Genomic DNA, 12,763 nt, shown 5'->3' on the forward strand with positions numbered 1-12,763 from the left:
GGTCTTTCATGACTTCTCAAAGGAGTATCAACTACCAGCGGCGGCAGTGAAATGAAACGTTTCGGAGCCAGCAACATTTGGGCCGTGAAAAGGAATTGGAGAGTTCGAAAAGTGCGTTTGTTTTGTGGATTACGCTTTGGAGACTAGCCACTTAAGAGAACACAAAGTGTTAAAGAGCGCTTTTTCTACGAATTTCGAACATAATCGAAAATCTCTCAGAGCGGCAGACAAAATGTGCGCTCCCGAGTTGAGAAAGTCAAGGCTTCATGCGTTTGCGTCAAGTGGCGAAAACTCTACAAAACAGAACAGCTGAGTGTCAATCGCGCGCGTGCGTGTGTGTGTGTAACAGCTGTCAGTTGGCACAATAACTTTTTCAACAATAGCAACATCGACAACGACAACGACAACAGCAACAGCACAGACGCACAGTTGAATTGAGTAGACGCGCAGTTGGTCTGACGTTCAGCGCGAGTTGAGGTGAATAAATCGACAAGAAGTATCGCCGCCAGCCAAATCACACGGTCGCTTGAACGGACGCTCGCCCGCTCGGTCGCACACAGCCACAGATATTTACATATTTAATGGCATTATTTGTATTTTGTGGTGTTTTGTGGTATTTCCATTTCATTTCATGCATTCTTCCATTGTGCTGCTTGCCAAATTCGTGCGCGCGCTAAACGCACGGTGAAAAGCTGGAAAACAAGTTGCTGATAAAATCAATTCGCGGCTACAGCGACGCGGTGCCGATGGTTTCGAATAATAAGCGAATTTAAGTGTTTAATCTAATCACCCATGCAGCTGAAGTGCTCCAGAATTGTTAGTGTAGCTTGCATTGATTAAGCGCATGGTTGGCGCAATTGGATATGTGCGTGAGTGTGTGTGTGTGTGTGTGTAGAATTGAAGTGTCTTTCAGTTAACGCGCTGACGGTTACGGTGACAACGAACCGCGGCTTCTGTACCTATACAGTCAAGGAATTGAGTAAATTTAAGCCAAAGTAAAATAAGCGTGCGTACATACATATATATTTAATATTACTACAAACTACACCTAAGAAATATATTCTACACAAACGCATTAGTGGAAATCCTAAATAAACAAACAAAGATCGAAATATTTAATTTTAGTGCAAGCATGCTTTCTGGGAATAAAATCCAACGTGTGAGTTGCTGCTAAGAAACCGCGCAAAATAATCAAAAAGAGCATCAGGTGAGTACTCAGCTTCATTAGAACTAGTATTGTAGAACTTTCGCGTTCACTTCCTTTCACCTCGAGGTTGAGGAAATCGAGTATCCTTTCTAATCGTTTCGCTGAAAAATATAAATTGCCTTGCCTACAAAGGAGCTCATAGTAAGTGATTCGCTACAAATCATCAGAAAAAATATCAGCAAGACTAAATGTATTTGCTAAATCCGCTGACATATTCAATAGTGAATTTAAGAGAAAAGATTTTTCTTGCACGACTATCAAAACCTTACAAATAAAATAAAGTTATGTCTTTACTATGCAAAGCGATTATATAGGTAGTCGAAAAAGTCTTTTCGTATTTCTAATCAAAGTTCAGCCAAATTTATTTTATATTTATACTAATTAATAAATAAACAAATATATACCATTTTGGTAGACCACTTTTTGCAGTTTTTCCGCTGGAGACATCTATTGGAATACGAAACAACTTTTTCGACTAACCAATATAACTGTTACTCTCAGTGACTCTTGCTTTTTGGCAAGCGGATAATAGCATTGAGCGCGCTACAACACTTGCTTACGTGTCAAAGAGCTAATATAGGAGTGGAATACGAAAACTGTTCCTTACAGAAATCAAAATTTTCACTCCATCAGAAACCAGCTGTATTAAATTCGCGAATTGGACTTAAGTAATTTAAAATTAAGCACGTTTTAAATTATTGCTGCAATTTTAAAAATAAATTAATTAAAATTTTAAATCATTTCGACATTTCCATAACAGAAGTCAGCGAACCATTGTTGTAAGCTTCACAAATTTCATTGGTGGCTTGCTTGGCATTCTTCACTTTTTTATAAAAAAATTGCAAATTAAGCGCATTTCTTCATTATTGCAAAGAATTTAAATTTTTTTGGTTAAACTTAAAAACTCACCTTTCCAAAACTATATGGTATAACACAATATACGAATGCAACGAGAGCTATTGACAAAATACGAAAAGACTTTCTCGACTACCAAATATTTATTAAAAATTTCCAGCAACATTCCATATTATCTATTGCTGTTCATTTGAATTGCCTTAAGGAAGCGAAAAATACTAAAAACGATTGGCAATCAGAAAAGCAAGCCTTTGATATATTTACGAAAAATCAATTTTATTTCTGTATTGTTTTCTTTACGCAAATAAAATGTTTGGTTAACAGAAAAATATCGAAATGTTATCGAAATCAAGAAAATAATTTATTAAATTAAAACTTGAGATTATTTTTAAACTGAAAAGGCAATAGCCTTAGAGGATGGCCAGAATAAATTACTATTTTGGCGGCAGTAAAAATATAGTTTTACGATTTGCTGTCGGCACGGACGGCACACATTGCTTTGCGTAAACAAACGCTGGAAGATAAAAAACCAAAGATATTTTTCGGCTGTAACCCATTTGTTTGTTTACGGTAATTTAAATTTTAATGTTTTCCTACGCGTGTGCTATGCTTTCTTTTTGACAAATCTTCGTCACAAGTGCGCCGAAATCTAGCAGTCAAAGTCCCCTCTACGCTACGTATTTGCTTGGTATGCGTGCTGGTTCGCTGCCGTGCAGATCCCACCAGGCAAACGTATTTATTTGTTACCAAAACAATACGCGTCACAACAAGAATAATAGGCGCTTACACATACAATAGGCTGCGTAGACGCAACAGACATAAACTAGAAGTCAATCGTGGATTCATAGACCGTGACCAACTGGCCAAAGCGGCGGCACAATGTGCTCGGGGGAGCAGGAGCAAGTGGAGCGTAAAGATTGAGTCTTTCAGCGCTAGATTGGCATATAAAATAGGTTTGGAGAGTAGCCGCGAGGGTTCGCTCGCAAATACAAAGACTGGAACAGAGTTACCCACATACCTACAATTAAATAAAGGTAGGCACTTCAATCATTGTACACTCGCCTGCCAATGGAAATGCTTGTTTGGTTGTATTATTTACCTTGGCCACAAGCGACGTCTGGCTCTGTAAGTATGGCCACTTCACAAATGCATAGGTGCGGGGTTCTGTCACGCATTTCTGCCTACAATACTGTTTAGGCCAACAACAACATAAATTGAAATTTCTTGGCCATTTGCTTCCCTTGCAAAGTGTTCTTCTTCACGTGTTTGCACTTAAATTGGAAGGCTGAAATGTTTCTCGCAGCATTTCCCAAGCGTCTACAGTTTATGTGTTTAGTGAAATCCTTAAAGAGTAGATTCTCAGATGAAAGCGAAAGAAGCTAAGCATGCGGAAGCATTTTCAGCTTCATTTTATACGAGATCTTAGTGAGAGCTGCTTTACACAATAATTTTGAACGCTCGACTCAGGTAAGACCGAAAAAGAATAGTATTAAACACAAAACAGAAGAATGGCGGAGGTGCAGCGAGGCCAGTGGAACGTAAACATTAGGGCGCTGCGGAACCGCATATAAGCAAATGCGGCAGCAGCAAAGTAAAGACAACAAGTAAGGAAGGGCTAAGTTCGGGTGTCACCGAACATTTTATACTCTCGCACGATAAAGTGATAATCGAGATTTCATTATCCGTCATTTATATATTTTTCAAATACCGTATTTGTGTAAAGTTTTATTCCGCTATCATCATTCGTTCCTAATGTATATACTCGTATTATACAGAGAAGGCATCAGATGGAATTCAAAATAGCGTTTTATTGAAAAAAGGCGTGGTTCTTAACCGATTTCACCCATATTTTGTACATGTCATCAGGGTATTAAGAAAATGTTACATACCGAATTTCATTGAAATCGGTCTAGTAGTTCCCGAGATATGGTTTTTGGTCCATAAGTGGGCGAGGCCACGCCCATTTTCAATTTAAAAAAAAAGCCTGGGTGCAGCTTCCTTCTGCAATTTTTTTCGTAAAATTTAGTGTTTCTGACGTTTTTTGTTAGTCGGTTAACGCACTTTTAGTGATTTTCAACATAACCTTTGTATGGGAGGTGGGCGTGGTTATTATCCGATTTCTCCCATTTTTGAACTGTATATGGAAATGCCTGAAGGAAACGACTCCATAGAGTTTGGTTGACATAGCTATAGTAGTTTCCGAGATATGTACAAAAAACTTGGTAGGGGGCGGGGCCACGCCCACTTTTCCAAAAAAATTGCGTCCAAATATGCCCCTCCCTAATGCGATCCTTTGTGCCAAATTTCATTTTAATATCTTTATTTATGGCTTAGTTATGACACTTTATAAGTTTTCGGTTTCCGCCATTTTGTGGGCGTGGCAGTTGGCCGATTTTGCCCATCTTCGAACTTAACCTTCTTATGGAGCCAAGGAATACGTGTATCAAGTTTCATCATGATATCTCAATTTTTACTCAAGTTACAGCTTGCACGGACGGACGGACAGACGGACGGACAGACATCCGGATTTCAACTCTACTCGTCACCCTGATCACTTTGGTATATATAACCCTATATCTGACTCTTTTAGTTTTAGGACTTACAAACAACCGTTATGTGAACAAAACTATAATACTCTCCTTAGCAACTTTGTTGCGAGAGTATAAAAAAGTTTGCTCTCCTTATCAAAAACGCAACTTTTAGCATAACGGTAACAGGCATTGACTGTGTTCAAGCAACAAAATTAATAGCTATTTCGGCCACTCTGGCGTATACGTAACCTGCAGCCAAAGTTGTGAGTTTAATGTGGCGGTACGGCTTTGAGTGTGCTTCTAACTACAACTATATATGTATATATTAAAAGATACAAGCTCATGCTTGCAATCATAGATTTCGTATTATTGTTCACACCATTTGCTGAGTGCAGTGTCGCTCGAACAGTTAGATATATAGTATGTATATGTTTTGAGGGCTTTACAGTAGCAAAACCGAAATGCGTTAAACTATTTGATATCAAAACCCAACTACTAAAAGGTGTCGTATATAAATAGTTTATGCGCTGCTCATCCATGAAAGAAGGAAAGATTTTCTGTAAAATTTATTTTCATGTCGATCTGGGAATACGAGCATATACACACCTACATAACTTCATTTTATTTCATTAATATGTAAAACCGCATTTGTACTGTAGAAAAACATAAAAATTGAGAAACATAAACTATGAAATATTTCATGGCCGCTGTGGGGAAGCATGTATTCCTTCTATTCATTAAGTACAGCTATGAAAGCAAACATGAAAGTAGTCGAGAATAAAATATTAATGAGCACCCAAAGCGCTCTCGGCAGTTGCTCTTGCATGTTGCTACAGTGGACCTTTTCTGCAGCGCAAAACGGCTACGGGAAGACATACCGTACAGTGTCGATGTCTCGCAAATGTTGTTTATTGTTCAAAATATAACGCTTTCAAAATAGTCTAAAAGCAAATTGAAGACGCCAACAAATTAATTTATTAAGTTTAGCATGAAGCTTGTAACATCCCGCAAGGAAACGTCCGATACCCTTTAAGTATATCCTTACAAACTAGTGGTTCCGCCCACGCGTTGCTGTGGTATACATTTTATACTATTATTCATTTAATAAACTATTCAATACAGTGAAATTTTTGTTAACGAATAAAGACGAAAAGGGTTTTGTCGGTATGTGATTCCAAGGGATTGCACTTGAGGTTTAATTTTGAATATGTTAAATTGACATTTATTTGTATATTTCATTGAAAAAAAAAACGAATTTAAAGCTGCTTTCACAATGTCTGGTTACCAGCCTTTCTGTCCAGTTAATAGAGTTGTCCGTTTAATAGATTTTACTTAGTAAACATCAACAAATTGTGAGTCCGCCGAAATGTGCATGGTTAATAGAGCGTCCATTTAATTGAGCTTTCAATGATTTTTTATTTATGGACGGTTTTTACTATTTTATCTTCTAAGTTGGTTCGAACTGGACACAGTGTGCTAAATTTTGGTGAAATCGGTTTAGTAGTTTAGGAGTCTATCGCGGACAAACAACATGACACGTAGTTTTTATATATGAAGATAATGAGCTTGACCAACTAAGTTCATTCAGCCCTTCCCGATATATATGTCTGCTTATCGCTATATAGGCAAACTGGTCCCTCAGGTTTTGAGATATCGATCTGCAATTTTGAGATTTTCTTCTCAAGAACTAAACAATAAAAATCAAGCTCTTGTATTCTAAAAGCAAAGGCCGCTAAAAGATTTTCCCTTTTTATTTGACAAGATATCTTCACGAAATTTGACACGAATACCTGTCTGAAGCAACAATGTAGACTCCAAACAAATTGTTCAGAACGAATTACTATAGCGTAGAGCTTATGTGTGTAAATTTTTTATTTTATGAAGGGTATTATGTCTTCAGTGCAATCGAAGTAAACGTTTTATGGTCTTAACTGAAGCATGGGCTTTCCAAATATCTGAGCTTCTCGAGTCTCTGGAATTGAAAACAAGTCATAGAAAGCGGAATCTCTAGAAATATTGAGCCAGCAGACTTATTCCCCGGGTCTAATGATGGCTTCCGTGCGGTCATTCCAGGGATCGCTGTTTTAAAACTTTGAGATTAGTACAAGCCAATGATAAGTAGTACATATTTCTGAAATAAAGTTTCGAGCAAATACCATTTTAGTATCCAGCCAATGATAAGGAGGATTTCTAAAATAAAGTTTCCATTTTAGTATCCAGTTACTCCTTAGTACATGGGAAAAGTTTCGTGGAATTACTCTCCCAGCGGTACACACAGTGCGTGACTACGCAGTCCCACATGCTATCAAAGATTCACAGTTGAGGATGTCATCGTCATAATTCTAGTTATTGTTGCACTTGTTGCAACGCTGCGATGCAACAAGAACGGTTAATCTCTTTATACATATATGAGTGAGTTTCATGCGAAAAGCGCACGCAATGTGCACTCGGGATATTAAAATGTCACCCTGTGGCGCAAAGCGGCAAGACACAAAATCAAATCCTCAGAGTCGACAAACACACGCCGTTATACCGCGTGCATACATGCTGCCACAACTGCACGTGGCAAGCTATATAGACATGCTATATACTATATGTATCCGATAAGTATGAAGGTTTAAGAATGCTTCCCGGAATTTTCAAATCGCTTAAATGCATGTTGAAATATTTTGGGAAAAACGTTTAGTAGCTTTAACTTGAGTAGAAACGTTTTGGAAGGTTCGACTAGTTAAGATGCTAGAATGCAGATTAGAATTAAGCACACCCTTCACTTTCGAAATGTTGCCTCCAGGGAAGTATATTTATGGATACATTCAAGAGTTTGCTGGAAAGACTTTTTATCTGGGAACCCTAATATTCATTATTAGTCTACTATAATACACATACTATTCATCCTGGATCCTGCTGTATTTATAAACCTTAGATTCTCTACTAAATTAAATAGCATTTTCATTGAAAAAGACTCGAAGAAAAGCGCTCATATTTTCTCCGAGAAATCCATTGAAGCGTTTTCTGTTCAAGGACCAGTTACTTATGTGCACCGCCCTGCCTTAACGTTTACGTTTACATTTACAGATGCTGTCCATTGAAAATCATTCAACGGCAAGACTTGTCAGAGCAAATGAGAACCATGAGACGATAATAATTCAATAGCAATAAACTGCTAGACAGCATAAGGAGCTGACGTAACAACCAACGTGAGTGCACAAATAACACCAACGCCAGCCACTGAAAACATTACGACGAACACGACCACCAATAACAACTACAACAACAACAACAAAACACCAACTACGATTGCAACTACAACTACATCTACATTAGCAACAATACTATCGATAACATTAAGAGGCAGCATTACACCCTCACTTAAACAGAAGCAGCACACCGCGCGTCCAATTCAATCGATAGCGTCCTCACTCATCCCCGCCTTGCACCAGCACTACCTCCCACGGCCGCTCACAGCCCCTCCAGCATGCTGGGTGATATAATTTCACCGTCAATCGCAACTTGGAGCACAACGCAACACTTCTACACCGACCTGGACGTTGAGACGCCTGTGGTGCACGGCGCCGCCGCCACCGACCTGCATGCACCCCTGCTGGACAACTACGACATCTACAACAAAGTGTACAGCAATGCTACATCAATGTTGTTCGACGCCAACGAAACGAGCGCATATCAAATTGTTTTGAATGGAACGAGCGGCAACTTGAGCAACAGCAACAACATTTTATTGAACCTGGGCGATGGCGGCGGCAACACTGACGGTTTCATCACATTCAACGGCAGCGACGGGATGCGGAATGCCAGCAGCAATATTGTTGATGTGTTTATAGGTGAGCGTAATGAGTTTGATGACCAGCAACTGGATGATATTATGGGCTATGGCGACGGCTTCAGAGCACGGGAGCCGACGGTGGCGTTGGTGAAAATGATTGCCATGTCCATTGTGTTGGGTCTGCTCATCTTCATAACCATAATAGGTGAGTAGTTGGCGAACAAATGCATATTAGGCAAGTGTATGAGCGTGCATATGTGTGTGTGTTTTTGGGAGTGACTGTGTGTAGTTGATTACTTTTACACATTGATTGAGTGCTTTTGAAAAGAGTTGAGAGCTGTGGACTGCGAGCGCATCAGAAAGAATAAATTTGCTTAGGTTCATGCAAATTTTCAACTTCACTAACTTGTTATTTATATTCATATGAGTTTCCTACGTTTAAAATGTTTAAAATAGTTTACACGTAAGCTAATCAATTCACATATTGAACTATTTTACTAGAGAGAAAAACTGACTGGCTGTTAATAGGAGAATGGATGTGCTATGCTTAGTCGAATTTATCATTTCTTCTAATATACACACACATATACACATATATATAAATAGTCAAATCTGTGCTGATTATCCAACGCTTCTGAATGGTTGAATCTTGAATATAGCATTAAGTGGTTCGGAGCTGACATTTTTGGTTTGGTGAGCATCCATATCTTTGAAATATATATATATATATATATTCGAAATCTCAAAGGAAATTAGCGACTTTTTATGAGGTACTCAAAAGATCCCTCCCGCAGCTTTGCGTTATTTATAAATAATAAAAATCGATTTTCTGTCAAAAGCCAGCGCGTTACAAAAGCAAGCGTGTGTCACGAGTGTTGTACACATTGTATTGCATAACATTTACATATATACAAACGATGAGGCTTGTGAGCCTCTTTGTGAAATTAATCAACTTAAAGCCAAGCCATTTAACACATACAATCCACAATTATTTCAATTAAGTTTACAATAAAAACATAAAATTTCTTTTTGGTGTGTACGTGTGTGTATGAGTTTTATAGAAATTTTACATATTCATTATTGTTGCATACAAAGACTTAGGGAATATTGCACTGTCTTAAGTATTGAAGTGTTAAAGATTGCATTCGTTTTGATTAGACTTTATTGCCAATTTCCGAGTGAAATACAAATCTTTTGTTAAGCGTTTGAAGTATTGAAAAAACTTCCTTAATCCATGGCTTTGTAAGCTTTAGACTTTTATATACTTTGAATCTATGCAGGAAGTTAGGTACTTGGGAGTATTCGTAAATATTGTAAATCTTTTTCAATGCTTCTTATACAATATTTCATGCCTTAGGGTGATTCTAAATTTGCGAAAACAAAATATTTATCAGAACTAAGAAGTCGAGGGTACACATTTATATATGGTATAACAAGAATTCTATTTTACTGTGAGCAAATTTTATTCACTAGCCAGACACCAGATGAGACAAAAATTTATTTTTGCTTTGCAGGAATTCTAAGAGATGAATGCACTATTACTTTAATGTTTGCTGAAATGTTTTCCAAACAATTAGCTTCATTCTCGTATTCTCTTTTAATACATTTCTGCCTTGTTACTAAGGATAAAAGGCATGAACCCAAATTGCTTCCTTGAAATTAAATATAATCTCCAAGCATAAAAATCTAGTTCCGCTCATGTTTACTCACAACTTTACTCACATATTTCTTGTTGTTTTGTTTGTAAACTATTTTTGCTTTTGAATTGATGAACTCTCTCCTCACAGCGAGAAAGACCGTACCGCTCATGCTCGGATAGTAGCAGGCTTTGTGTTAAAAACTAACCAAAACTCCTCTAACTGGTTGCTAACTGGATATTGAGAAAACCATTTAACAACATTATGTTTATAAAGTTCTGGTTAAACAATATAAAACATATACAACATAACCAAAAACATAATACAAGATGTGTATATAACAAGATGTGTATATAACAAATCGAAAAGTTGTCTTAAGATAATGTTCAGTATTCTAAATATTAAATGAAATATTATGGCGAAATCCATAGAGAGCGAAATATTTTTATTTTTACTACTTTCTATCTCTTTATGTTAAAGGCCAAGATTTTATTTCGAATCATAAGCATGTCTTCAAAACTCCTGTAAGAATCATTAGCAAATTTTATTTTTTTTTGGAGCCATGTTTTGATTGCCACACACCGACTCAAAAATCCGGTTCTATTACGACAAAAAGTACTCTAACACTACTCAAAATCAGCCATTCGTTATTGTTGTTGGATTATGAACTTGCGCGGCACCCACTTTGCACAGAGCTTTCGCTTCTTTATGCCATCTACTGTCTTCATTGTCCCCGGTGCTCATTTCGCCAATTTCCAACTTAGCATATCTCTTTTCAACGGTTTATTTCCCAAATTCAATAGCATTTTTCTCCCAAAAAGCAATCTTTATTAACCACGAAATGATTTTTGAAAAATGTTTTTGTAAACTAACACAAGTGGCTGCACCCGAAATTCTTAGTTGTCAAATTTGTATATGTATCTTTTTAAAGGTAGGGGCTGACTACAAATCATACAGATGGTATTAGGTACTACTAATCTACATATGTACAAATGTACAGTAAAGCGTGGACGGGTCCTCTAGTAAGTAATAAAAATCGAAGCGAAGCAAATCTTGAAGACTGTGCTTCCCTTATTTATTTCATTTTATTTTTCTGCTTATCAAAAGACTTTAGTCCATGTATTTACCTTCCGCACAAAAAATGTCCAACCAACGGTAATATTTATAAGACTTGCGCCAAGCGACTAGTATGTTAAGTTCAATAAGGTGGAATTTTTTTATCTAACAGACTGTCGTGTTCAAAGTCACCATCTTCATTACACTCATTCTTAGAGGGAAACACATATCAGCTGACTTATGTATGTTATTATTTGCATTGCTTTCCATTAATCCATAGATTTATTTACTCTAGATAAAAAGCTTTTGTTGACTGCTTTTATTTTATTCTCTTGGTATTGCGCTTTTGTCAGAGCTTTGTTTTACTCAGATTCCGAGAAACTGTTTCATATCCTGCTAGATTGTGCAGCTAAACTTTAGAGCGTATTATGAGTTTTTGCACATATTTGCGAATTATATACACACATAGATGGCACAGTAAAGTAGAGGAGAGCTTAGATTCTTTTTGTCAAAGATGGGAAACATTATGCTAAGAAAATGACTTTAGAGTCTCTTAAAAACTTTGTATACTAGCTTTCTTTATTAACTTGGGGAAAGGTCATAGGTAATGCGTACGTAAAGTGGGGTTTTAATCGACGGAAGGAAGGAGTCTACTAAAAATAATCTGGAGTTTTTCAATAAATTAAAGATTTTATTTAACATAGTTAGCATGATCTGTTTCATTTTTTTCGACATGGCAATCTCATAAAGTTGATTTCCACCGGCTTCTCTTGAGAGCCACAGGCAGACACATGTTCAATTGGTGCCAGGTACAGACCATAAGGTAGATGCATAAGAGCCTCCAACCAAGATCGCGGAGCTGTTGGCAACGTGTGCGGCCTTGTATTGTCCTTTCGGAGCACAATCCAACACCTATTTATTAGCCAACCATGCTCGCTAATGGCCGATTGCTTACTTCTAACGGTCGAATTTTTGATAGTACAGGTTCGATTTAGGAATTTTAAAGTAGGGGCGTAGTTCATAGAAAGTGATTATTTTCCAATTCTACCAAAAGCATAACAAAACCTTTTTGCCTGTCAAACTTGGCTTTGGCACCGCAATCGTTTTCCCTTGTTCGCCGACTTGTTTGCTTGTTCACCCTTTTTAAAGAAAAACTGTGAAAAATGGCCTATTTTCCCCTTTCTGGTGTCTATCTTTAATGTCTGTTCAAACCAGACTGAATTATGTAATCGCAAAACTGTCGGAAAGGAATTAATAAAAAATTGAGTAAAAATCTTATACGAGTGTTTCCAATCTCATACACCGTAACCCGATCGCGCCCATACAATGCGAGATATAGCTGACTAAAGCATCCATATTTGCCCTTTGATCTTAATAGTTAAACTTGAAATATGCTCTATGATCTGTTTCGGTGGCTTCATGGACTAGTTTCAGCCAACTCATATGGTTAAAGCCCCCACCCCCTCTCATATGTATGCAACAGGAAGCATAAACTAAAAGCGAAAACAAAGGCAATATAAAACAAAAACTTAGTTGAGGAAAATGAAAACGAAACCCGTTGAATTCAGAAACAAAAAACATTATTTGTGAGGAATTGCCGTGGAAGAGCAAACACAAGAATGCATAAAATCATGAAAGCACTAATAAATACTCACGCTCGTCTCATGCACTTGTATAATTTTTGTATGTACTATAT

General features: G+C 37.3%; 1 protein-coding gene across 1 annotated transcript in view; it reads left to right on the forward strand.

Annotated features, from left to right (window-relative positions):
• The first annotated feature begins 404 nt into the window (after positions 1-404).
• Positions 405-12,763, forward strand: part of LOC126757145 (5-hydroxytryptamine receptor 2B) — a 32,777-nt gene continuing 20,418 nt past the window's right edge. Inside the window, exons 1-3 of the mRNA XM_050470805.1 lie at positions 405-1,006; positions 1,126-1,207; positions 7,669-8,579. Coding sequence (XP_050326762.1) covers positions 8,069-8,579 — 511 coding nt within the window. The 5' untranslated portion in view covers positions 405-1,006; positions 1,126-1,207; positions 7,669-8,068. The remainder of the gene's footprint in view (positions 1,007-1,125; positions 1,208-7,668; positions 8,580-12,763) is intronic.

This window comes from Bactrocera neohumeralis, chromosome 4 (genome assembly GCF_024586455.1).
Source record: "Bactrocera neohumeralis isolate Rockhampton chromosome 4, APGP_CSIRO_Bneo_wtdbg2-racon-allhic-juicebox.fasta_v2, whole genome shotgun sequence".
NCBI classification, from domain to species: Eukaryota; Metazoa; Arthropoda; class Insecta; order Diptera; family Tephritidae; genus Bactrocera; species Bactrocera neohumeralis.